General features: G+C 37.6%; 1 protein-coding gene across 2 annotated transcripts in view; it reads right to left on the minus strand.

Annotated features, from left to right (window-relative positions):
- SCAMP1 (secretory carrier membrane protein 1) overlaps positions 1–27,781 on the minus strand; it is a 42,265-nt gene that overhangs the window by 12,901 nt on the left and 1,583 nt on the right. Inside the window, exons 2-5 of one of the 2 annotated variants that reach the window (XM_074165967.1) lie at positions 14,972–15,049; positions 8,964–9,062; positions 8,581–8,692; positions 4,841–4,969 (exon numbers count right to left, since the gene is read on the minus strand). In XM_074165967.1, the coding sequence (XP_074022068.1) occupies positions 4,841–4,969; positions 8,581–8,692; positions 8,964–9,062; positions 14,972–15,049 (418 nt within the window). The remainder of the gene's footprint in view (positions 1–4,840; positions 4,970–8,580; positions 8,693–8,963; positions 9,063–14,971; positions 15,050–27,781) is intronic. The other variant, XM_074165968.1, reaches the window with a different exon arrangement.

Genomic DNA, 27,781 nt, shown 5'->3' on the forward strand with positions numbered 1-27,781 from the left:
ACACCAAGCTGTGAGAGTGGTCCATACGCTGGACAGAAGGGATGCCATCCAGAGGGACCTGAACAAGCTTGAGAAGTGGGCCCATGTGAATCTCACAAAGTCCAACAAGGCCAAATGCAAGGTCATAGAATCATAGAATCGTCTAGGTTGGAAGAGACCCTTGGGATCATCGAGTCCAACCATCTACCCTACTCTACAAAGTTCTCCCCTATACCATATCCCCCAACACCACATCTAAACGTCTCTTAAACATATCCAGGGATGGTGACTCAACCACCTCCCTGGGCAGCCTATTCCAATGCCCTGCATATCAGTTAGGGCAATCCCAAGCACAAATACAGGTTGGATGGAGAATGGTTTGAGAGCAGCCCTGAAGAGAAGGACTTAGGGGTGTTGGTGGATGACAAGCTCAACACGAGTTGCCAATGCGCTCTTGCAGCCCAGAAAGCCAACCGCATCCTGGGCTGCATCACTAGCAGCATGGCCAGCAGGTCAAGGGAGCTGATTCTGTCCCTCTGCTCCACTCTGGTGAGACCCCACCTGCAGTATTGTGTCCAGCTCTGGGGGCCCCAACCATAAGAAGGACATGCACCTGTTGAAGCGAGTCCAGAGGACAGCCACCAAGATGATCAGATGGCTGGAGCAGCTCTCCTATGAAGACAGGCTGACAGAGTTGGGGCTGTTCAGTTTGGAGAAGAGGAGGCTGCAGGGAGACCTTACAGCAGCCTTCCAGTACCTAAAATGAACCTACAGGAAAGATGGGGAGGGACTCTGTGTCAGGGAGTGAAGTGATAGGATATGAGGTAACAGTTTTAAACTGAAAGAGGGGAGATTTAGATTAGATATTAGGAAAAAAGTCTTTACTTTGAGGGTGGTGAGACACTGGAACAGGTTGCTCAGAGAAGCTGTGGATGCTCCATCCCTGGGGGTATTCAAGGCCAGGCTGGATGGGGCTTTGAGCAACCTGCTCTAGTGGGAGGTGTCCCTGCCCATGGCAGGGGGATTGGAACTAGATGATCTTTAAGGTCCCTTCCAACCTAAACCACTCTATCATCCAGACTCAAGTTCATTTTTATTAAACTTCCTTGTATAAAAGAATCCCGCTTAGATATACATTCCCTGTCTTAATTAACTACACTTTATCATCCATTAGTGTTTGCAAGTATATTTGAAAGTGTAGATAAAGTGTCTGAAAAAACAAACAAAAATGAACGACAGCAAAAAAAAAACTATAGATAATGTCTGAAAGTGTATTTGAAATTGTAGATAAAGACCAAGGTTGTACTGACACTACTTGGCATCTACATTATCGAGATGATTATTCTGGAGTCCCTCTTGGGACTGCATGAAAATGGATTTTTGCAGTAAGTTTCATTTCAGTAATGTTTTATTGATGGTATTCTCAGGAAACCAAGGTCCTCTCTAGGAAACATAACAAAAGACTGTGGTTCTTCTCAGGAATCAGCTGGACTGTCACCCTGTAACGGACTGCCTCAAGGGGAATGCAATGCCTACAAAAAGGAGGGTTTTGAAGCCACAAACAACTGAAAAGTGAGGGCAAAGCTGGTGAAGTCTGATCACACACAACCTTGGAGCACTGAGTGGCTTAAAATCTAGTATAGGCTTTTGTTCCTTTTCTGTTCTGCTCTTTTTCGTGAGGGGGTGGGCAAGATGTGCAAACACACCTTACAAACAAAAAAGTATTTTCCACAGGAAAGAACATATTCTAAAGCAGGCTTGGATCAGCATGTAACATAAGCACATCAGAAATGTGAAGGTGTTTTCTTTCTCTAGACAGTACAATAGGACTTCAGCTAAAATACTAGACACAGTTCACATTGTAAAATTCTTGATGCTACACACTAAAATAACCATAACAATATGGTGTGGACCAAGCAGTGAATCTGTGAGTCAGCAAACAAACAATCAGACCCCTAGAAAACATAACCTACAAAGAAAGGCTGAGGAAACTATGCTAATTTAGCCAAAAGGAGATGACTAATGGGCATAAATGTGTTCTCCATAATAACAGTGGACAGAAAAGGGAAGATCAAACACAGGAAGGAAGAATTAAATTATATACTGGGAAACATCTTGTAATGATAAAAGACAGCAAGACACTAGAACAGGCTTAGAGGGACTTTATGAAGTGTCCATCCTTGGAGGTTCTCAGGAACAGGTAGAACAAACATGAAGACAGACTGATATATGTGCTATTATAAGTATCCTCAGACAGAAGGATGGATGAGATTAAGCTCTCCAGAACAGAAAAAATGCCATAAAAGTTGGCACTTCAGGGCATTATTTTTGTAATGGAATCTACAGTTTAAGTCATTGGTCTTGAAAACCATTAAAAGTCTTGTTCATAGAAAATGGAAACATTCACAACCTATATAAAGTAACAAACCCAAATGCCACAAAAGCTTTCCATGAGATTAAACAGCTCTTCAGTTTGTAACTTCAAATAAGAAGTATTCTTTGAAAATCAGAATTGCTCATTTTGAACATGCTATCAGCCTATGGGGAAAGTAGCTGGAAAACATGGGCTTTTGAGCCAAAACTTTTTGGTGTTACATGCAGGTCAAGAGACATGGGACGCTTCACTACTAACAGCATAGGAAGATCTAAAAAGTAGTGCTCGTTGTTAAAAACCCAGAAAACTGTCATTCTATCTGCAAGCTGCTAAAGCAGCAATGGTTACAAAACCAAGCAGAACAGAAAAGCTCCACTGGCAGCTGACAGAAGTCATTGCTAATTGACTGCTGTAGTTCACAAAGCATGGGAGCACTCAGTCAGAAAAAATAAAAAAACCCTCCCTAGGGAAAAAAACCCCAACAAAACAAAACAAATACGTACAAAGATAAAACCACATCAAGGAATCAGAAACTCAACTTCTGATAAAAATAGAGGAAAAGATGGATCAATACATGGAATAGGTATAGAAACAGACTTGTTTTCTCATAAGATAAAGAGCATATAGATCTGAAACAGATGAAAAAGTTTCCTCAGATACATAAAGCCAAAGAATAAGGATATACAAATTGCTACTAACCATGGAAACATACAGAAAACTGAACCAGAAAGGTTTGTTCTTAGGGCTGCTAAAAAGGAAGAGGAAAACTAACCTACTTTACAAAGTGCTGAGCACGTAGTACTAGATTTATCCAAATGTGATTATGTTGACAGAACCCCTAGGCCTTACAAGAACTAGGAAGTTCTGGAAGGAGAAATAAAACGTAGGGTGGAGCAGCAAGCAGAAGCAGGCTGGTTTGCTATGGTAATAAGTGCCTCCACTGAAGAAGCATATGAATGCTTCTAATGAAAAATGAATCCTTAGAACCATGTAGATATGATCCTGGGAAAGAAGAGTCACAAGGACTGATTCAACAGCCAGCCCTAAGGCACAGAATTCTGTACTCAATCTTTTTTTTTGCCTGAGATAGATTTTGTTTTTCTTTTCCTTTATTATGCCCTTCTCCTTCCTTCCTGAGTAATCCCTAAATCAGAGAGTATTTTGAGCTAAAGAAGTATAAAGGAATAGGAGTCAGTTAAAATCTCAGTCTGCCTAGAAGACAACCTGTCATCTTGGTATAAAAGTACAACTCCTATGTATCTTGAAATAGTGTATCATTGCTGCTTCCTTTATTTAATGCCATCAGAAGGAAAAAGACAAAAACAGCATTAATATTCCAACTCTCACTACTCAACTTCACCTTATGCTTGAAACATGCGGCACTTTCAGAACTCAGTCCTACAAATGGCCAGAATTAGTAACTGTCTTAAAATTTTTGAGTACTTGATCTTAGATTACATATAAATCTCTGTATCTGTCAGATTTATGAGAGTGACTAGTCACACATTCCACAGTGGATTTAGTTGCTTATTTGAAGATTAATGACCCAACAATGAATATAGAAAACTGTGGATTATAATGAAACGGAATTCACTTTATTCAATGCTGACCGCTCATTCTATGCACTTCAATTAAGTGGTTAAATCACAGTAATAAGATTACCAGATTAACAGGTAAAATTAGGGAGATTTGCTAACTAAATCTGAAGCCCTGAAAAAAAATACAGAAAAGTTCTGAAACTCACATTCCCTTAGTATGCTACAAATATATTTAAGGCATCAAAGTGCCTAAATCTTTGGAATGTCCTCAGTCTCAGAGTAATTATTAGGTTCTCATCACACTGGACAAGGCAGAAGAAACAAATGTTGTGGAATTTGTATATTTGGTTCATCCAGCATTTCTTCAGTCAAAACACAACACCTGAATGAGGGCAAAATTAATCCCACAAAGATGGTATAGAGCATTCTTGGTGTGCAAAGGACAGTTTTAACAGGGACTGATTCTTCAGTTAATTTACGCTCTTTTTTTTAAATAGACTAATACCATATTAAGTCTCCACTAAGGACTAAAAACCTATATAAAACTATGTATATTAAAGCAAGGGGATATTATACTTCTTAGACACACAAATCTATTAACAATGATTGTGAATGATATTTCTTAATATATAAACTGACTTTAAGAACAGTGAAATCATTTCTAAGTTAATAAATGGTCAAAGCTCATTTTACAACAACAGAGATACTTAAACCAGAAAGCTGCAATATACTTGAACCAAACTGCCTTAGGATAATCCTCCTCCTTTTTTTCCATGGAATTTTCGTGAAATAATTCAGTACTTTTAAAACTGAAGCTAATGAAAAGATTTCACTTCAACATTTAACTTCTCAATTTAAAACAATTTCTCATTACAGAGGTCAAAGTAGCAGGCATTTATCATCAAGTTTGAATAGGCATTTTGGTTTTTTCTTTAAAAAAAATACTTACACATCCACAAATAGTACATAATCTTTACCGTCTTCTGGAATTCTACAGGAATGTCTACAGAGAAGTCCTGGTAGAAACAAGGACCTACTGGAAAATTCTCAGGAAGAGGTGGCCAGTTATTTTTTCTACCTGCAAAACAGGAAAAAAAAAAGTGCTTTATAATATAGTTTTCATCTCTGTACACTAGAAAGAGATAGACACTTATACTTGTTCAAATTGTTTTATGCATGTGTTTCACAAGCATATGGATAACTTGGGCTACCAAAAGCCAAGAGTTTTATCAGCAACCTTCACACAATACTGAAAATAAACTTCAGAAATAAAATACAGTGAAGTGCAGAGAGATCAAGGAAAGTACAATATTTTACCTATGTAAAAGACTAAGGAGGCATCTGACAATTCCCCTAAAGTAATGAGAAAAGAGAAGTCTTCACAAAAAAAACCAGATTCAGGTAGAGTTCCTTGACTTCTAAATGCACATCTCCCTCAAGTCCCACCATACTCAAATACTTTGTTGAACAGAGACTGGGGACTGAAAAGCATTCTGCATTCTCAGAATCCTATTATTTTTAACACCAGGCTCTCTCTAACACATCAAACTACTTCCCAATGTAGTTTGCAGTCAAAGCTTTACCTAAGCCTCAAGAAAGGCAGCTACTGAAATGGTCTAAACTACTTTTGTTACAAGAAGACACCCTACAGCATCATTGTATTTTGACAGTTGTGTGACAAAGCGAGGACACCACAAAGGACAGAGAATCAAGACACTGCATTTCCTGTATGCTGATCTACTCACAGGCCAGAGAATACATTCTGCCAAACACAAGTCATACCAACCACAGACTCAGAGATTCAACTGAGATAAGAAATATAACAAACCTTTACCATAGCATTTAAAATTCTGGATCCAAGAGACATACAAATTACCATGTTGCAGAAGTAGAGCTAAACTAGAGATTAACCTAAAGGCACCTTTATTTGAAATTCTGACCAGGTTTTGCTTGCAATTTCTAACTTCAACCATGTCTTTACTAGCAGTTCATGTGATAAGAAAACTTGCAAAGCTTACATACTTGCATTATTTATTTGTTTCCCCACCCAAACAAGACGAAGCTGTCAGCTCTGCCCAAGCAGGTCCAAAGCACTGAGTATCTGCTAAGTTTCTGCCTCTTTTACTGAAATTTTTACCAAGCCTTTCAGAGCAGGGGACTGGCTGAGGGAACATGGAGAAGATAATCAAGTAACACTTCCATCCATATTAAAAACAACTTTGGGATTTCTTATGTGAAAAACATCTGAGAATAATTCAAATCTTCATTCCACAGTACGTAGTTATTTCTCTCAGGACTGGTAGTTTCAAGACAGAGTTAAGGAAAAATTCAGGTATCTTATAATAATTCGAGTTATTTTAAAATTGTATTTCATGCACTTTCCCACTGCTGCGGTACAGGTTTTCAAAATTTTCAACTAAGACTGAAAGACAGCTTGGTGAGATGGTTTGAGATCAAAACCGAAATGGTCTGTTTCTAAATACGCTTTGGATACAGTGTTGGAGCATGAGTACCTTGATAAGCAAAGAGCCAGCTCAGAGTTATTACATTAACAGAAGTTACCAGCTCTAGATCTATTAAAATAACTTCAATGGCATGCCTACACTGGGAATGCAGGTTCAAACTAGCTTAATGCAAGCACAGAAAGGGATTTTCAGGCATGCCCAAATGAACTAGCTAAAATAGGAAGCAGCACACTTCAATTAGCTCAAATGCAATGCTGTACAGGACCTGAGCAGAGAAGATCGAAGGCATCAATCTGAGCTGACCTACCAGCTTGAAGATCTTTCCACTGTAGTCAATTGCATATGACAGTGTCCTAGATGTGCAGCCAGCATCTTAATTGAAAGCAAATAGCTAGAGTATTGCAAATGACACTGTCCTCTGATCAAGAAAACTCTACAGTGTTTCCAAAGGAGTTCAAATGACTGTGCAAAATTTAACAAAAAAAAAAAATTAAAAGGAAAAGAATGTTTTTCTTCTCAGTCACAACATACAATTCCTGATTTGAAGAACCTTTTACACAGTCTTTTGGTAAAAAATAGTACCTTCTCTAAAGCTTTAAGAGCTCTCTCTTCTATTTCAGCCTTCCTAAAGAATCCTTTAGATTCCTCATGGATGCTTCAAGTACTTTGATGTGAGCAACTGCAACCTAATAACAAATAACCATTTTATAAATATCCTGAAACATGCATGGGGTATCAGGGTTATGTTTCCTAAGATACAGATGAACAAAACTGTCCCTAAAGCCTGGAAGAGAAAAGTAATCAATCCAGACCATCACAATATAAGTTAGTGAAATTAGATGAAGATCAATACACAGAGAAGGAAATGAAATAAGAACCAAAAAAATCATTATCTGCAAGAACAGGTACAGAGATTTAATAGAGAGATTGGAAAGAACAAATACTGAGAAAATAAAAGTGGTTTAATGAAGGGACAGTACCACCATGATTCTGCTCGTTAGAAGAAGAATAGCAGTTCCCATTCACAGATCCTAGCATATGACTGGCATATGACTGATCTCTCCACCTTCCTGGGGAGGGGAAGTGGAGAGGGCGGTGATGAGCTCTTCTCCCTGGGATCCAGTGACAGGACTCGTGGGAATGGTTCAAAGCAGCACCAGGGGAGGTTTACACTGGACATGAGGAAGCATTTCTTTACCGAGAGGGTGGTCAAACACTGGAACAAGCTTCCTAGAGAGGTGGTCAACGCCCCAGATCTGTCAGTGTTTAAGAGGCATTTGGACAATGCCTTTAATAATATGCTTTAACTTTTGGTCAACCCTGAAGCGGTCAGGCAGTTGGACTAGATCACTGTAGGTTCCTTCCAACTGAAAATATTCCATTCCATAGAATTCCCTGAGAATTTGAATTACTAAGCAATTAAGCAATCTGGAATTGCACCACTGCATATTCAAAAAAAACTAGCACACGTGGAAAAGAAACAGTCAGAATTCCAAATCCAAGTGAGAAGACTCCACAAAGTCAACCTTGCACACAGTGTTTTGTGTTTCGGGGTTTTTTCCTAACTTCAGTCTGAAGTTCTTCCTTTGGAAAAGGAATATTCCCACAGATCTACTTCTAGCAAAGTATCTTCAGTTAAGAGGATGTAAATCTTCTCACTTGTGAAAGTGCTGTATAAAAACTAATGGTTTTGCACAGCACACTTACAGTTTGTGGTAAAATGAGATACTGATCTTGACTATGGGTTCCAAAGTGTCATATGAAAAATGAATAAAAGATTAATAATAGATCTTTCTGCTACTTGCATAGAATATTATGTCTGTAACAGCAAAAGATAAGAAAATGTTTCAAAACAGGAAAGTCCTACAGATATAAGTACTTACAGAAGAGAAATCAAAGATGAAGTTACTTTTATTACTTCTGAAAATGCTCCATTTCTATTCAATAGTATTACTTAGATATTAACGTATAATAAAAACAGCTCATAGCAGAGAGTAACATGTAACAGAGGCCACATTTAAAATTTTTCCAGTGAAAATCTGCACCGGGCAGGCCAGTTTTTATTCACTGTATGTACTGTCTCAAGGAACATAAACTTTCTCTTCCTGAAGAGATTATAAAACTCCCTCTTTGATCTGTTTCACAATTTCACTGTAAAACTAAACCAGTTTCTAAGAAAAAGGGAGACTTCTGCAATTTAAAGAAGTATTTTTTTCATGCATACCCCCCTGCTGATTGAGACTCTGCATTTCTCTTTCTCTGCGATCTAGTTCAGCTGCTTTTCTTTCCAGTTCTTCTTGACGCTTTAGCAGTTCTGCCTGGGCCAAGGCATGCTCCTGAACAAAACAAGCATTGTTAGTTATTGATAACAAATATAAACACAAAATAAGTATTTCAAGTCTGTCTTCTATAATTAAGCATCTACAGCTATGGATGAAGACTGGCCTATTTTGCACAAATTCATGCATTAACCAATTACTTAAAAGCAGTATTAATTTTCATAAATTATTAGGAAAGCAATGCTTATTTATAAAAGACATTATTCCAGAAGTGTACTTAAATAATTATAATTAAAAAGAACCTAGTGCCTGAAAGTTACAGACAAACCTTTGCAATTTGTGTGTAAGCAGGTGGTTCTTCTGTTGGTTTCATTATTGCTGGCTGAGTACTGGGTACATTAGGCATTTTCACATTTCCTGGAGGAGGCTAAGAAAACAAGAGACAATTATAGGAAACCAGTTTCCTATTCTAATAAACATCTTTTCATTAACTCTGTAAGAACCAATCTAGTTGTCTTAAACGAAGTGTTACTGATAAACTGAAAATCTGATATGCTGCCTGAAATATTTATAACCTTTAGGAAAAAGAAGTTAACTATATTCTGTAATTCAATGTTCTGCTTATTTGTTTTTACAATGCACTAGTTGCCATAAACACACAGGGAATTTTAGGTATCAGTAGAAAGTAAACAGAATTTTAATTTTGTTCAGACATGAACAGCTACTGTTTAAGAGAATTGCAGTATTTAACAGTGATCTATTCATATTCTGAAACACAATGCCATTTATTAGTAATGTCTTCCAGAGCTTTCTACTTAACAAAGGCCTGTATCACCTGGCTAACTAGAGTTCCATTCCAACTACTGTATTCACAGGATACAGCCAGCTGCTGAAATACTGCATTTCTTCCTCTAGTACAGAAAAAGCCATTCCTTTTTTGTGTATGCTACTGTGTTTTCATAATTAGCTTCCTAACGTGTGCACAGGGGAACATAGTGTCACTGCTCAAATCTACCTCAAATGATGGAAGTTCAATATTGCTTTAATGTGTTTTATTTTTCTAGGTTACTAGTCAAAGATCACAATCCAATGCACAACAGGCATCTGCGCCCAGATCATTCACAAAAACACGGAAGAGCACTGATCCTAAAATTCAGCCCTGGGGAACCCCACCAGTGACTGGCCACCAGCCTGATGTAACCCCGTTTACTATACCTCTTTGAGTCTGACCCATCAGCCAATTGCTCACCCAGCGTAATATGGACTTATGGAGCTGTGTGCTGGACATTCTGTCCAGCAGGATACCATGAGAGACAGTATCAAAAGCTTTGCTAAAATCTAAAACCACCACATCTACTGGCTTCCCTTGGTCAACTAGACCTGTGACCTTGTCATAAAAGGAAATTAAGTTAGTTAAGCAGGACTTTCCCCTCATGAACCTATGCTGGCTATGACCAATGACTGCATTGTCTCTCAAGTGTTTTTCGGTAACTCCCAGATGACCTTCTCCATAATTTTACCAGGTACTGAAGTGAGCCTAACAGGCCTGTAATTACCACAGTCTTCCTTCTTGCTCTTCTTGAAAATTGGGACAACCTTTGCCAGCTTCCAGTCAACTGGTACCTTTCCAAACTCCTAAGACCATTGGAAAAAAAAAAAAAAATGGAGAGAGGTCCCATAATAACATTGGCCAGCTCCTTCAGTATCCTAGGATGGATCTCATCAGGCCCCATAGACTTATGTGTATCCAGCTGGAGCAGCCAGTCTCAAACAACTTCAGAGTCGGCTGGGAGTTATCATCCCCCCAGGGCCCATCATCAGTTCGAAGAAGGCATTAAACAGCTCTGCTTTGTCTACATCCCTATTTGTGAGGTGACCAAACTTATCAAGTGGCCTGGTTCTGGCAGGTATGGGGTTAATTTTCACAAGGCACTAGGGGGAGGCTGACCCAAAACTAATCAAACAGGTATTTGATACCATGTAAGGCCATGCCCAGTATATAGTGGGGGAGGGGACAGAAATTGCTGGGCTTCTGGTTCCAGTGGGTGAGCAGTGGTACATTAATCACATTTTGTATATTCCTCTATCATTATTATTGTTGTTTTCCTTTTTCCTTCACTGCTCTGTTAAACTGTCTTTATCTCAACCTATGAGTTTTGCCTCTTTCCTCTGATTCTCCCCATATGGTTCTATGTTGCCAGCTAAGGCAAAACCACTACATCAAGCAACGGGCCAATGTAATCCCTGATCCTCCTTTTGCTGTTAACGTATTTTAAAAAGCCCTTTTTGTTGTCCTTTACAGTGCTGGCCAGCTTTAACTCTAACTGAGCTCCAGCCATACAAATTTCCTCCCTACAGTGGGGAATAGCACTTCTGTAGTCCTCTCGTGTTGCCTGTCCTTGCTTCCAATGTCTGTACACTTTCCTTTTCCACCTAAATTCTAGAAGATCCCTGCTCATCGAAGCCAGGCTTCTGCCCTGCTTGCTTGACTTCCGACACTTTGGAATTGCCTGCTCCTGGGCTCTTAAAAGGTGACTCTTAAAAAGTGACCAGCACGCAAGCGTTTTAAACTCAGGTTGCACTATGTCTTCCTATCAGACTGAAGTACTCATTTTTATACTCCTAATCAAAGCTGAGAAGCAACCCCCCCACCTCCCAGCTACTTAAGGTGAAACAAATAGAAGTATCTAGCTGCCTTGGAAAATCATTCAGCTACCAAAAAAACCCCCAAGAAACCCAAACAACAACAACAAAAAAAAATCTGTAAAACACAGCTGTACACTTCGGGATTCTCCTAAAACAGCTGTAAAATTTGGCATCGTCCTAGAAGCAAGAGGTACTGAAGTTACATCAGGTGTATCTTCAAGCTCTAGCATCGTGCAGCAGATCTGGAGAACTGCATGGACTTCTAAATACAGTTCAACTGACATACTACCTACGTCTGTCCAATACTAGATAATGTAAGGGAGGGGTACAGAGGACAGCAAAAGAAAGAAGAAAAAAGTAATTTGTGATAACATTTTGTCAGAAACCACTTAATATCTTCCTTTTTCCTATAAATATGTTTTCCACTATTCAGCAGTGACTGGAAAAACAGAAGTTCAGTATAAATGCATACATGGCAAACAAACAAGAACCAGGGAGAACAGAGGTTACGCATACTAAGCCTTAATGAAAACAAGTGTTGCTTTATATATGCAATTAAAAGTCATAAATAATCACTTACTGGCTTGCTAGACCAAACACTAAGGCAGACAGTTTTTTGTACAGTTATTAAAAAGGCAGTACAAAGCAAAATTCCAGAAGTTAATGTCTCACATCAATTTCCAAATTTCCAAATATAGAGTAAGCACAGGTTTTCTCTAATTACCATCTCTGAAGTTAGGTCAATTAAGAATTAAGCTAACTTCATAAAAAAAGCTGCAAAAAAAAATTCCAGTAAAAGTATTTACTGGAATATTAGCTAGCATACAGTAGGTTCCTTACATTCTGACATGGAGACGGATTTGCAAGCATTGTATTTAACAATCAAAAATAAGACAAGCTTTGAAATTTGTTAAGAAACAAAAAAAATAAAAATAAAAATTCTCAGTTAGGTATCAAGGTGGTGACACTTCAGACCTAAAATTTCCTATGTCCATTCACTTTCCTCATCGTATCTGACATGTTATTTTCCTACCAAATTTCCCATTGTGAAGTGAGGGATCTAAACTGACCGAGAAAAAGCAATGAAATATTAAGAAAAAAAAATTTAGAATAAGAAATACTGAGAAAAAGTAGAATATGCTTTTTTTTTCCTCTCCTGTCCTATCCTGATAATCAAGAAAGAACTGATAGGAAGTACCTCCCTTGGCAAAGGCAGAACAAAATGAACACAACTGAACTAAGCTAACAAATGTCAGTATTCAGAGTTTGAAGTCACCTTCTCACAGAAGGAACATCCCTGTCTGGATTTGCAAAGGAGAGCTATTTTTGCAGTCCACCAAGCTTTATTAACTTGAATTTGGAGGGAAGGGAGAAAGAAGATAAATGCTGTGTTAACGCTACAGGCTGTTAGATACCATCTTACCACTAGAAATTTGGATTTCTAATTGAAGCATACCATTCTCAGCTTCCTTAAAAACTACAACTAGACATTTTTCCTCATAGTGAAAAAAACATAATTTTAAGTCTTACAGCAATTCTCAAACTAAACAGCACAGAAATTTCCAGGACATATTTTGCTACCACCAGGCCGTATCCTTTCTGCTCACTAGCGCCATTATGGTTTTCAGATGTAGAAACCTGCACGAAACTGTTCAAGATGACTCAGCTGCCCAACAAAGGCAGAAAAAAAAAAGAACAGCAGCAAATCAAAGCCCTCAGAAACTATTTGGATGTTTTTTCTTTGAGTAGCACACAAAATGCAGAGTAATTTCTATCCCTTCTCAGACGGACATTGTAATACCTCAAGCCTAAAATTCACAGACCCTGCTTCTACCTCTGTTTATCTGATCTCTAAAGGCATTCACTTCCATTGTCTCTTCCCTTAGTCCTGTGACATACATTTATTTGTACACACGTTGTAAGCCCTTCTCTTACACGCAAAGCTGGTAGGAAAAGAGTGGTGAGCGCATGGAATTGTGAGCATATCCTCAGGTACCTAAGCACATTTCTACAAATGCACGTTAGATTAAATAGTTACATATTCAGCATCCACAAGGTACAGAGAAAGGGAAGGGGAGCATCATCTAAAGGTTGATTATTACTGAACTCGTAGCTGAATATATACTTTATTCTTTCAGTCTTGCTTTATGCAAGAAAACCTGTGAAAGCTCTTTTCCTCTACAGAAAGAGAACTGCTCATTCATTTCAGCTGAGTTGAATGAACTGCTCATTCAATTCAGCAAATTCAGTTTTTATTAATTTTGTAACATCCTATAGACTATTAATTGAATCACAGTGCATGAATATAGCACATATTCAGTAGATCTGAACACTGACTTTCTCCATCCTCCTGATTTTCTATATAAGTGACATCTGTAATACGCAATTAGATCTTTTTTATACGTGCACAGCTGAGTGTTCAAGGCCAGATAACCTTAGCCATATAGTTCAGTTTTCCTTCTCCCACAGAGCTGCATGTTAAAATAAGTACATATGTAATAAAAAAAGTCAGAGTAGCTTTGTATTATTTTTTCACTGAATTTCTCTGAATTTTTTTTTAGAGTTGGAAGGGACCATATAGATCATCTAGTCCAACTCCCCTGCTGAAGCAGGATTGCTTAGAGAATGCTACCCAGGACAAAGGTAGCATTCTCTAAGGTAGAGAAAGGTAGTAGGTTGTTTTTAAACAAGACCTACTGTCTTTATAACTTATAGTCAATACAAAGGAATTTTGAAATTCTTCAAGCTTCAAAAAGATTGTCAAATATAATTTGTGATATTGTGACTTAGGAGAAAAAAAAATTTGGAGACTTATTTAATATTGTTGCTAGTTGTAAATACTCTGCCTTAAAACAGCTGATCCAAGACATACTCAAAAACAAGCTTCTTCCAGTCTAGCATTTTAACACTGTATGAAACCTTACTCCTGCACTACAAAAACTCAAATACCAACATTCCCTATCAGCACTATTAGATTTGCCATAGGAAAAAAGCCTACATTTGAAAAATACAGTATTTGAATGTTTATAAGTTGTACTGCCAGACAGTAATAATCCATATATTTTGCTAATCTCGCACGAGATTTTCACTATCAAAAGTAATGACTGAAAAATGGTGTTAGAGTATGAACTTACTGCCCCATTCATTGTGTTTTCACTGCCATGGGTGAAAATAAGCACAAAGTAAATTAAAATTATACAGATTAGAGGCAAAAAGCAACTGTTTCTGGGACATAAATTACTGCTTTTACTACAGCACAACTACTCATAGCCTGTGTACTGTTACTGAACCACAATGTTTTCCTTATTCTGAGCAGCACTTTAACTAAGTGAAATGCAAATCAAAAGCAAGACACTGGGGAAGTGTGCCACACTCACAAGCTTTAAAGCGAGTAAAATTCAGAAAAGCATATGGACAGACTACCACAAGTCTTACTGAACAGGGGGAAAACTCAGTTCTGTTTTGGCCTCCTTTCAGAGAACCACTCTTCCTTAATAGGTCAAAGTTCACTTAAGTCAACCTACCCACTGAATCCTCTAAAGACGTTATGAGGCTATCCATCCTTACACATCTTCTATTACCTCTAGCAACTCATCACATGTTTTACATCAGTCTGAAACTCTGAAAACAATACCTCACAAATATTACCTAAAAAGATTAAGAGCATGATTAAGAAATAAATGTGCTTACTGTTCTTGAATCAGAGAAAGGATTGTACTCATCTAGCCCTGGAGGAACATTTCTTGTCACTTGTGTAACAGAAGGATCCTAGAAGAGAAAACAGTTCTGTAAATGTATGCACGTGTATATGAGCAACAAATCAACACATATCCTATCATATAAAACTCAGCTTTTGTTTCAATATAGAAGAGGTTTGTTTTCACTAAAAAAGTCTGTAAACATCTGCCTCTGTCTCCAAAATGACATAATTCCATTCTGAGCTTCTTATAAACCTAGATTAACACAGCCTAAAAGAAACTCCATCTGTCATAAGTCTGATTTATAAGGAGAATAGCTCTCAATAGAGAAGTGAAGAAAACTATATCCTGTTATATTTACCACTGGACTCCGTAACTATACACCCAAAAAGCAAAATAGAAGAAAAGAGCTTTCTGTAACTCTTGGTTTTTTCCAACACCTTCAGGGATCAAAAAAGCATTTCAGAAAAATGAAGCTGATTAAACAGTCTCCCATAATGCCCAAAGCACCTCTGGTTCAGCATCTACCTGAACTGGTAAAATTAAGAAAGAAATGTAAATTTTTTCCTCCAATGAACTATACAGTAAGGAATGCTTGTGGTCTAGCTTGATAAAGTGATTTCAGGAGTGAAACATTTCTCTGTGCTAGAGACAGGCAGGCTTGGTTCTGCAGAAGAGCAGATGTGCCCGCTACCATAGACTACACTAACTGCGTATGAAGAAAAATTGTACTTATTCCATGTGATGCCTGGTTTCAATACGCTGTTGCTGTGGATTAATTTAAGGTTTTTGCATCTTCAGAACGTAAGAATGGATGAAAGGTTAATTTTCTTGAAAATTAATAAATCCATTTATTTAATATGGTTGGTTACATTTATATTTACATAAATGCATAAAACAAGTGTACAATATTTTATATGTACATCAAATACACAAAATAGCTGGAAATACATTATTTACTTATTTATAACTGTTATGTCTAGATACACATTATTTTCTTAATTGCAACAGTTGAGTTCAAGATCAGAAAATAAACTGGAGTTGATAAAGACTGCAAAGAAGATAAGTATTTACATTTATATACATTTACATTCATATTTCTGTCAGTCAGCTACATTTAAAATGTCTACATGAAATGTGTCTAATTTTTAAAAAATACAGTAAGTGACTTAATCTACACTTAAGTAAATACATGAACTATTAAGCTACTGAAAAATAAAATCTAGGTTCTTAGAATCAGCATCTATTTTAGCATTAGCTTAGTCTTGACAGCAGTAACTCAATTCACATATGTAGGAACAGTATTTTCTTAATAACTGCAGTGAACCTATTCACAGCTAGGAAAAAAAAAAAACCAGGGCAGAGTATCTATCAACTCTAAAATCCTGAAAGATACAACAAATGAGAACAGGTTTGGTTTTTCCATTAGCTATAGTCATAGATTTATTAATATGAGGTAATTTGTTTTAAATTTACTATTAAAAAAGTTTGACAAGAAAACGATTGCTTCAAAAATAAAAAATTGTTGTATATTTTAATCAAACTCACAGGCATAAGTATACACAAAAGCTATCCTTCTCGTCAGATAAAATGCTACCACATTTGGCTAAAGCATACATTTAGCTGCAAAGCAGTATTTTAATGCTGACTGAACAGCAATCACCCTTTCTATAAATGTATACAAAGCAATGTTACATGCAATTAAAAATCAGCTTTCCTACATTTGACTTACACCATAATCAGTAGTTTCAATAAAGCCACCCTGGTGACAGTCTCCCCCACAAGTTTGCCGTATTTTTTAGTTACCATCCCAGACTTGAATGCACTCTTCCAACTAAAATCTCATCAGGTCTTGCATGGACTAATTCACTGTAACATGTTCTTTCATTACCTTGTTTTTGTTGTTCGTCTGCACAATATTTTGTGACAGTGCGTGAGTGTGCAGAATGTTTGTTTTCAAAATTCAACTATGAATTATTTGGAACATTGAATAAAAAGATCTTAAAAAAATGGGAAGAATTAAATCTGACATTTGAATTAGGCATTAGTTTACTAGTTAGTTTACTAGACGTGTCAGTGCAAGATCAAAACTGATGAACTTAAAGTTAATACAAGACAGACACTTTCATAATTCAGCATACAGGATGGTAAAAAGCTGTATACAGCTGAAAACTTTTAACTTACTGTGGTGGGTCCACCCTAGCCAGCAGCTAAGCCACCACCTAATCACTAACTCACTGATCTCACCAGTAGGACGTGGAAGAGAATCAGAAGGGCAGAAGCACGTAGACCTTGCGGGTGTTGAGAAAGAGACAATAATAAGGGGGGAGGAGGGACAGAAAAAAAAAAAAAAGGCAACAAAGCTCCACAAGTGTCACAAAGGCAATCACTAACCACCTCCCAACAGCAGACTGATGCCCAACCAGCCTCTGAGCAATGGCTACCTTGGAGTATCCACAACTGCACCACCAATGTTATCGCCAAGCATGATGGCAACAGTAGAATCATGGAATCATAGAATGGTCTGAGCCGGAAGGGACCTCCAAAGGTCATCTAGTCCAACCTTCCCACAGTCAGCAGGGGACACCCCCAACTAGACCAGGTTGCCCAGGGCCTCGTCAAGCCTCACCTTGAATATCTCCAGGGAATGGGCCTCAACCACCTCGCTGGGCAACCTGTTCCAGTGTTCCACCACCCTCAGAGTAAAGAACTTGTTCCTAATATCCAATCTAAATCTGCTCTTTTCCAGCTTAAAGCCATTGCCCCTTGTCCTGTCACTGCAAGCCTTTGTAAACAGACCCTCCCCACCCTTCCTGTAGGCCCCCCTCAGGTACTGGAAGGTTGCTATTAGGTCTCCCCGGAGCCTCCTCCTCTCCAGGCTGAACAACCCCTCCTCTCCAGGCTGAACAACCCCAGCTCCCTCAGCCTGTCCTCATAGCAGAGGTACTCCAACCCCCTGATCATTTTAGTGGCCCTCCTCTGGAGCCAGTATAGAATATCCCTTTGGTCAGTCAGCGTCTGCTGTCCTGTCTGTCTCCCCTCCCAACCCCTTGCCCAACCCCAGCCTACTCCCAGGGGGAAGCAGAGGGTGAAACTGAGAAGGCCTTGATGCTGTGCCAGCACTGTTCAGTAACAGGTAAAAGACTGGTGCCTTACCAGCACTGTTTTGGTCACAAATCTGAAACACAGCACCATAGGGACTGCTACCAAAAAAAATTAACTCCATCCTAGTCAGACCCAGTATTCTAGCCTTTACACATCAGTGTGAATTAGCAGAGCATAAAATACTCTGTTCATGCTTTAAGTATGGTACCTCTTCCACCAATGCTCTCATTTAATTCCCTCTTCCACACATAAAAATATTCAAGTATAGGCACATATGAAACTAGTGATAGTTAACCATCAGCCACTTCGTGAAACCAGTATGTCTACATTATTAAAACTGGAATAGCACTTAGTACTTTTAAGTTAAATTAGCTGTTTAAAAAGTACATTTCAACGCTACATATCTGTGTTTTAAGAGTACACTACTAACCAAATAACTCAGCCCAAATGTGCCCGCGAAAGACAATAAATGCCATTATTTGAGTAACTAGAATAACAGACTTAGACACTGAAAAGCAGATTTCCAAAAAGCAGGAAAGAATGGTCAAGTCAAATACAGAAGAGCAACCTATATTTAGAAGTACGATATGCAAACAATAATAAATATCTGATGAAAGAAAGCCTTTTTTCTCTGAGTGTTTTAGAGATGATCAGGGGAAAGAAGTTTCTCAGACCCCACGACACAGCTATTGTGACATTCTAACACTGACAAACAACAGAAAACATATGCTGAGCCAAAAAAGCTTACTACGTCAAAAAATCTAAAATACGTTGTATGCTTAAATACACACAGTGAGTAGAGCAAGAAGCCCTCCATTTAAGTCTATTCTCGTTTTCAATTAACAATTGCTATACTTTTGCCAAATACTGCTACTGTTTGCAAAAGTAGCAGCAACTCTGAAAAAACCTGCATGACATTCATTATCAGCTCTATATAAGAATAGTTTCAGTACCTAGTAAGAGAAATAATTATAATTGTATTGAAATACACAAATTGAACCCCGCCATGGCAAGTAGCATTCAAATTCTGCTCTCAGAAAACCTCAATCACACAGTCTGGACTTCAGCAGAAGTTCATGGCCTGATTTCTTCCACAAGCAGAAAGACTCAAGGAGAAGTGAACCAGAGATCACAGGAAAAGAAGAGTAACCTCATAGCTGGAGGAGGTAAGTACTAGCCTGGAGATCTGTATCTCTCCTATACTCACTCACTGCAATCTTCTCTAATGCTAGAACTATCCTCAGCATAGAAAGAAACAAGCCCTTCATAGTCTAGGTGCCCAGGTATAGGCTGCTAGACTTCAAATTGTTCTGAATATGTACGGTTCATTGAACAACTGGCACCAACGAGAGCTGCACTTCATTTTTCAAAACACTTACAGTGTTTCTGAAGAGATTAGAACCTGGTTATTCCTGATCAGAAGGAACACAAAGAATTACTTTGAATCTTTCACCTTACATTCCTTGCATCTCATTTTAAAAATGGAGCAAATGCCAACCCGTCTAAAAACAGCAAGGAAAAACTGTGAAGTCCTCATACCACTGCTGCAGAGTAATAGAATTTAGAAGTCAATCAGCGTTTGAATAATGAACATGAACAATAAATGTTATGCAGGACCACATACCCAAAGAAAAAGTGGCACTTCAATGAATGCTATCAAATTTCTATGTTGCATGACATATTCTAGCAGTTCAAAACAGTGAAAACTTTAATGTTCTACAGGAATAAGTAAAACTGGGTTTGCATAAATTATTTTTCCATATAATAAAGTTAAAACAAGTTATTTTTGTTTTTTAATACTAAGAAACAGAAAAAAAAGCCACAAAGACAAGTTCCAATAGGTGAAAATATACAGACACCAACACAAAGCAGCAGCATTGCTGGAACCATCATGTATCCAGAGACCTCAACCTGCTGCATGATTTAAGCGATTAAAAATTGGGTTATTTTCTGCAGACACAAAAGACAGGGAATTTTTGGGACAGATTTTAAATATCTGATGTAAGCCACTGAACGCAGCAACTGTACAATGCCTGGTCCTATCTCTGACTGAGAAAGCTACGTCCCGGTGGACCAGTACTTCTGCCTGAATCGGACCTGCCCTTGCACTTATTCCTTACCACAACCTGATTTTCCTCAGACATCCAGCCAGTCCCAGTCCCCGATTCCTGTAATTCTCATCTCGTCCAACTCCTTGTTCCCTCTTCCCAGTTCACACTTCCTTCTCCAGTGTTATTTCACCCAAGATCCTGCCAGTTCAGTCCTGTGATTTTCTGATCTTTTTATTTAACCTTTACCGATACCAACCACGAAACAGAATCGAAGAAAAGGCCATGTTTCACACCCTGCTACTGTAGCTACTGGTGCACTGAAGCAACACAGAGTAATTTCAGGTGACATTTTCAAGATCTGAATTAGTTCAGGAAAATGGAGTTTTAAGAAACCAGCAGAAGCTAATTAACAGTTTCCCATCAAATTTTTCATTTTACCTGCTTCTTGTAGTCTCTCTCCTATAATGTCAACCTCAAAAGCAAAGACTAGCATCACACGCTCTTTGAATCACTAGAGGTCAGGTACAAGAAGCACTCCAGTATTTACATCAAGAATGGAAAAGTCAGTCAGAAAAAAAAAACCCAAACCAAACACAATCCAGCAAAACAAAAGCGGAGAACACAACACATTTATATCCCACATTGACATTAGCACCTACCTACAGAACTATTAAAAATGCCTCCTGTGTCAGGTGAACAAACTACGCTCACACCACTCAGATACAGATAAAAAAACCTGCATACGCAGTTAGCACAGAGGGTACGCAAACTCAATTAATTACAACTGAGAATGTTTAAAATGGAGCAGAATAATCTACTCTACACAAGTTTTCACAGCTTTTAAAAAATCAAATTAAAGGGAGCAGAGACCTCTGTTGTCTAGGAGACTAAAACTAGTCATCAGCTGCCAGGTTTCATTAATACAAAAGAGATCAGCAAATTAAAGGCTGAAGAAGTAGAAACATCTGTAATGATTCTTTATACATAACCCAATAATATTCTTAAAAATACCATCAGCTAAGTTTATGTTGCTAGCTGTGATTCTGAATTCTTTTAAGTAAAGTAGTGAACTGGAAATCCTCCCCTCAAACTGTCCTTCAGGTTGTTAAAAGTTTTTAACACTTTTGAGGTACGTCCATTCTTCTACCAAAAAGGCCAAAGAAATAATTTAACATGGAATAAAAGAGCAAAAAAAGCAGGCTAAAAATATAACAACAATAATATGGGCTTGTGCTGCCTTTTTTTTCCTAAATGGAAGTACATAAGTGACATCTGTGCCCTGCGCAGAACATTTTATTTCTTTCAGTATGTTTCGCTTCCAAGGACCAGCAAAGAACATCGTATAGCAGAGGTTAAGAAACAGGATTTATAAATACTCATTCTAAACACTGATTTGGATAGATATTATAATGGTTTTAAAACATCAGCAACTGAAAACAAGAATTTCAAATAAAAATCACCTTTCCTTAATAAAAAAAAAAGAAGTAGGAAAGAAAGAGGGAAAAATGCATAAGATGCTTTTATAAGGAAAAGAACAAAAGGAACAAAGGTAACTACTAAGGGAATGGGATAATAAGCTCAATTTTTAACACTGGTTGACAAGGACAAGTAAGCAAGACAACAAAGTATCTTCCAATACTTGGATACCAGCAGTATTGTACATCAGAGGAATATAATAATCATGTTGTTTTGAAAAAAGTATAAAACTGAAAAGCTGTACTTCGAAGTGACAGAATTTTTCTTTATTTCCCCCCTTTTTTCTATTTTGAATTTACATGGGATAGCACCAAATATAATATCTGAGTAAACTGTCAGAATTACACCTGACTCATCCTAGGAAAAAAAAGACTAAGGAGAAACAAGATACTATGAACACGAAAATGAATTATAAAGAAGAGGATTAATTATTTTTAGTGAATTAAGTCAGAAAAACAAAATATGCAAAACACCTTATCAGTTATATAGTTCCACAGCTGAGGGAAGAAAAAGGTACTGAAGGCGACTCTTGAAATCTTCATTTTGGATCTTAGTTTTATGTTAAGTGCAAAGGCTAAGAATGATCCCTTAATGACTGGACTAAGTTTCAAGACAAGCAGAGAAAAGAGTTCTCTTCATCAAAAATCTCTTAGAAGATTAAGTCCCTTTAAAATATCAATAAGTTATTTTATCAATCCTATCACCTCCCTCATCAGTCAGTGTACGTCACCCTTCAGCTCTGCCATCACACAATTTTTGTCTTTTAATTCAAGATCCCCACAACTAACTTTATCCAACCTAACTGCTTTACCAGTCACTGACCTCAACCAGCCTTCAGTTTGCGAACTTCTCTGGCATTTACCATTCCATAACCACCTTCACCTAGCTAAGCATTTTCCCTGTGGCTTTTTGTGCTTGGAAGGTAGTTCCCAGAAAGCAAAGGAGGCACTGCCCCAGTCTTATACTCCGAGCTACTCAACATGCTCAGCAAATATGTTACACCTTCAAAAAACTCTGAGCGCATATAGAATAGAAGCAGAAGCTAGAGGTCTACTAGGACTGAAAGCAGACTGGTGAATCCACCCTGGGGAAATCATGAGATTAGATCCACAAATCTAGCAAAGTCAATCTTGACCAACTAGGATTTGTTATCCTTACCACTTGTACTGAAAGGCTTTGTTTTGCTACTTGAAAATAATGCTACATGCTACTCTTTTCGATTCAAGATAAGCTCTCCATTAATTATTACAAATACCCACGTCATATTAGCCTTTTCTAAATATGAATAATACTAGTTGTACACTTTCCAGTAAGAATTTATCTTGAGTTTTGGCATTGTTTTGTGTTGTGGTTTTCTTTTTTTTTTATAGTAACTTCCTGATTTCTGTTGAGTACTTCCCAAGATCACATGACTAGCTCAGAAAATTAAGCAAAAATGCAATGAAAGACACCTGAAATCATGGTTGTTGGCCTAAGTTTTTTGATTTCTTGATCAAAAAGAAAACTATCCATCCTACTTTTCACAAATGAGTTCCGGAGAACAATCAAAGCTGTTGCTGTTTCAGTTGAAACTCTCCATATAATATACTTTGCTTTCAGTATGTCGTCGTGAGCAGTTTCTGGGAGAGATTTCTGACAAAGCTTATCTTTTGAGAACAAAATTGAGAGAAAAAAATTGTTTGGCCAGCAATGGATATCAAAGCTTTTTTCCTCTGTGTTAACGGTTGGGTCTCAGTTTTTAAATTAGGACCTGACACTTGGAAAAGATAGCCTGCACATGAATGATGTGTCTTTCGGTCCTGTAACACTGTACATTCAGCCAGATTAAGCCTCTGAAATTGCAATTTGCACATGTTCAGTAAACAGTTGGTATAAATCAGACAGCTAAACTCCCCAAAGGCTTTTCCTCCCTGGTCATGCTACAACAAGCTGCACATGGAAAAGTTTCAAGAAGTTACTGATGTTTTGATGCAGCATCAAACATTGCTCTTCCTTCACGCTCTACTTGTTCCTTCATCACCCCACAACCAAGAACAAGTAAAGTTACAGAAAATTCACAATCAGCAACTTAATTGAGATTTCACGTTCCACTATCCTAATAATACATTAGCAGCATAAACAGTTTACATTTAACAGTATAAAGGAAGCCTTAATGCCTTGCACCTACAATAGTCTATTTTAACCTATGATTAAAAACCACTTATTACAAGAAAGAAGTATCCTCAAAGGTTACACATGTAACACCTGGTAGAATTAATGACTTGGAGGCAAAGGAAAGACTATTTATGTACTTCTAATTAAAAAAAAAAAAAACAAAAACAAAAACAACCCAAAACAAAACCCAAAACAAAAAAACCAATGAAACAGAAACTAGGTAACCACTACAACAGTTCTTTCACAATTTCCAGTTCAACATCTCATTCACTGATCAGCCATTTCCCATCCACCTCGCAGAATTACATTCAAAAGATTTTCACTCTAGCATTCTCAGAACACAATTATTACATAGGCTAACACAAAAGTAGCAGACTGGGGTTTCTTATACTAGGCTCTCAAGCAGTGTCCGTTATACGCCACATTATCTGATGGAAGCAGAGCTATGAAAGGTTCTGAGCTACTGCGCAAGACAAATTCCCCATCTCTGAAACCAAGAAGAACTTCACAGGCTCACAAGGCCTAATTTGTCCCAAAGTTTGCACTGGTCCCATCTTGCAAAGGAGTATTGGATGCCTAACAAAGCATCTTCTCCATCTTATAGTTATTCCTAATCTTTCTCCCTCGTCAGCACTGAAGGGTGAGTTATGTTCCCCTTTGTAACATTAAATCTCAATATATAATGCAATAATACTAACGCAGTATGTGCTAATACTTTACTGAAAATCTGGGGGAAAAAAATGCAGCTATAACCAATATTGAGTATCTATTAAAATACTTAACAGTTTTAATAGGTAAGAGAGCAGTTAAAGCATTGATGAAGTGTACTCCTGAAAGTTAACTACCATGTAGGACAGCTAAAGGACACATCCAATACCATGATGTTCAGCACTAAATCACACAAGGTTCAGTGGAATTTATAAATTTTGAAGTCATAAAGGGAAACCAGGTAATAAAGTCAGAAAAATATTTGTATTTTATGTCCTTTACTAATTTAAAGACAGACAACTTAATTGGGTGTATTTTATAGTCATACAAAAGAATTAAAACTCAGTTATATATATAGGCAGACAACAAAACTCTTAAATTCTAAAGCAGAACACTTCAACTAATCAAGGTCCTTTTGATCCTTCAAAAATAAAGACTTCTCTTTCTTTCTGTAGGTTTTTATCACTTTAGCTTCATTTGAGTAGTCAAGGTAAAACTGTATAGATTCTGCTGCCACACAACAGTCATGCACACTATTAGCTTCAGCATCAAACCTCCAGCCTGTACTTCCTGCCAGACCAGAGAGAAGATCCATTTGTGCTCATGTGAGTCAGATTAAGTGTAATATCCAAATTATAACTGGAATTACCTCTGTAGTGAATTTAAGCTCTAACATACTTATCTCTACTGACTCAAGTAATCCTATGACCTCAGTGAGAGCAATTTAGGTGCTTAATGCCATTTTCAGACATCCACACAAGAATGGCACTCATGACAGAACTACAAAAGACCCATGTCTTTTTGGAGCAGCAACTCACAGCTAACCACAGTTTGGATACCTAATCCCACTCAAAGAAACTACTCACATAATTAACATTACATACATTTTAGGGTTTCCATGACTGTTCCCTTCCATGCTGTAAATGAACAAGAACATGGAGCATTCTGTTCGCATCACTTTGTCATTTGGTTTCTACGTAATGGTCACCATTCACATTTAAAAAGAAATGTATCTTTGTTTTCAGTCCTATCACAATTTCTATAGTATCAAATACCTGCACCTGCTCAGATCTCTAAACACATCAGACGAACTGACCCAACAGAATTCCTCACAGAAACCAGTTTTTACAGTCTAGATTCCACAGTGACTCAGAAGTGTTTCATATATTTGATGACTGTAAGAGCCAGCCCTCTTTTACTGTCAGCCAAGCAAAAGCCTGTGAAATCCATAGCTCTGTATATAAAAAAAGAATTTCTTCTCTTAGTAATAATACCATTAACTTGTAGAAGGAAAAAAAAAAAAAACCACAAAAAAACCCAAGAAAGTAAACCACGTTTTTATTGTGGATGAATTGCTGAATTGTTTCAGAGTAAATGAAACTTGCACTAGATTTCAACAGACTGCAGTTTCAGAACCTTTGCATCTGTATCATCTCCCAAGATAGGAGACTACAACTATCCCCTATTGTATGACATTAATGTAGCTTGCTTCTTTTTTTTTTTTTTTTTTTTTTTTTTAAGACAGCTACAGAAAAGAAGACAGTCTATTCAAGAATAAACTGTCATGGCCTTCAGGATGCCCAAATCCCTCCTAGGTGGTCAGACCTGCCACATTCACTAAGGACTGGCCTGGTCATCATCAGGGTTGGTCAACCCTTGTTTCTTTTGCTGGACCCGATACTGATCTCAACTTTGACTTTCCAACTTGGGCTCAGATCTGCCTTCTCTCTATGGATTTGTCTAGACTCTTGGCTGAAGGCAGTTACGATCACCGGACTTGCTCTGCTCACCCTGTTTGGCTGCTGTGGGACTGCATCGTTCGTCAGTCATAACTCTATCACGTGTGAACTCATGCTCACAAGCTGTGACACGGGTTACTCAGTGAGAGAAATAAAACAGTTTTCACTATCAGTACACTTTCATTTGTGATACTTGACGCTACACCAAATGTGTATTTCTTCATAATGCTGCTACATCAAATTATGCAGGATTATCACATCTCCATTTGTAGGGTACATGGACACTTTTCCTTCTGCACAACTTTCATGTGATCAAAAGCTTTTTAATATTAGACTCTTAGTTTCTGTTTCATTGTCTTTCAAACAAAAACACCTCTTGGTTTGATGGTGCAGCATCCAGAAGACTACTATTTACAGAGCAATACTATCACTTCAAAAGCATACCAGCCTTTGGGTTTTTTCTTTTTAAAAGAATACCAAAAAAAAAGCAGAGGTTAAGCAGCCACTGTCTCAAAATCAACAATGTTTTATGGTCAACCCAAGCAGGTTAGTACTTGAAACAATAAATTCTATTTTACAAACTAAATTTCATTACTTTCAGGAGATACCAAACAAGAAACATAATTTAATTTCAGGTTTCCAAAAGAATTAACTACCCAAAATACTGAGCAAAGTAGATGTTTCTGCCTTACCTTTATCATCCCATAGAACATACTTAATTTATTCAACATGATGTAAAAAACCCTGCTGGAAACTTTTTATTAAAGAGACATGAGAATAGTCACAGGAAATCTCACAAGTAGATGATAGACAATTAGTAAAACCCAAATATTTAAGAAAAAGAAGGGTCTATCTTTAGACCTTGGCAACAACTCTTCCACGTGATGCTCCCCTCCCTATTCTTTGCCATACTACTTTTTGATTTTACACAAGCACAGGAAGTGACTTCAAAAGTAGGAAAATAACTAATCTCATCATAAAATGATCAAGCACAGTCAAATAAAAATATGGGTACATTTGAATAAGGCGTTCAGGTGACTTAGGTTGTCAGGGTCCATCTGGAAATACTGGTTCTATGTGGAAAGTATTTTAAAACACAGTCAGATAAAACCTACATGCAGACACGTATTAACATCCACTAATTTCCAAGTTGTTATGCCTGCAAGATGACAATCAAAGCTTGATTTATACGTGAGGCCTTCTGCTCCATCAAGTAAATGTGTGGATTAGTAAAGATTACCTTTGCAAGCAGTGGAATGTGATGGAAGGCAGAAGAAATTGAAAGAATTAAAAAAACCCTCCAAAAAAGGAAAAGCATATAGTCTTCCTAAAACAACAACTACTTCCTGCAAGTAAAAGTAATCCAGAAGTATGTTTAACAGTGAGCTTCAAGCACCAGAGAAGTTCTTATAATATCCTTTTATCATGATGCATTGCAGATGAGAAGTAGAGTGTGGATTCTGCCTGACAGCTACAATAGAAGTCTTTCCCTGAAGAGAAATTGTAATAAACTACTGCACTCTAAGCAATGCCTTCCAACTGTAAGTATGGCTGAGGTAGGTCCCTAGC

This window comes from Numenius arquata, chromosome Z (genome assembly GCF_964106895.1).
Source record: "Numenius arquata chromosome Z, bNumArq3.hap1.1, whole genome shotgun sequence".
Lineage (NCBI taxonomy): Eukaryota > Metazoa > Chordata > Aves > Charadriiformes > Scolopacidae > Numenius > Numenius arquata.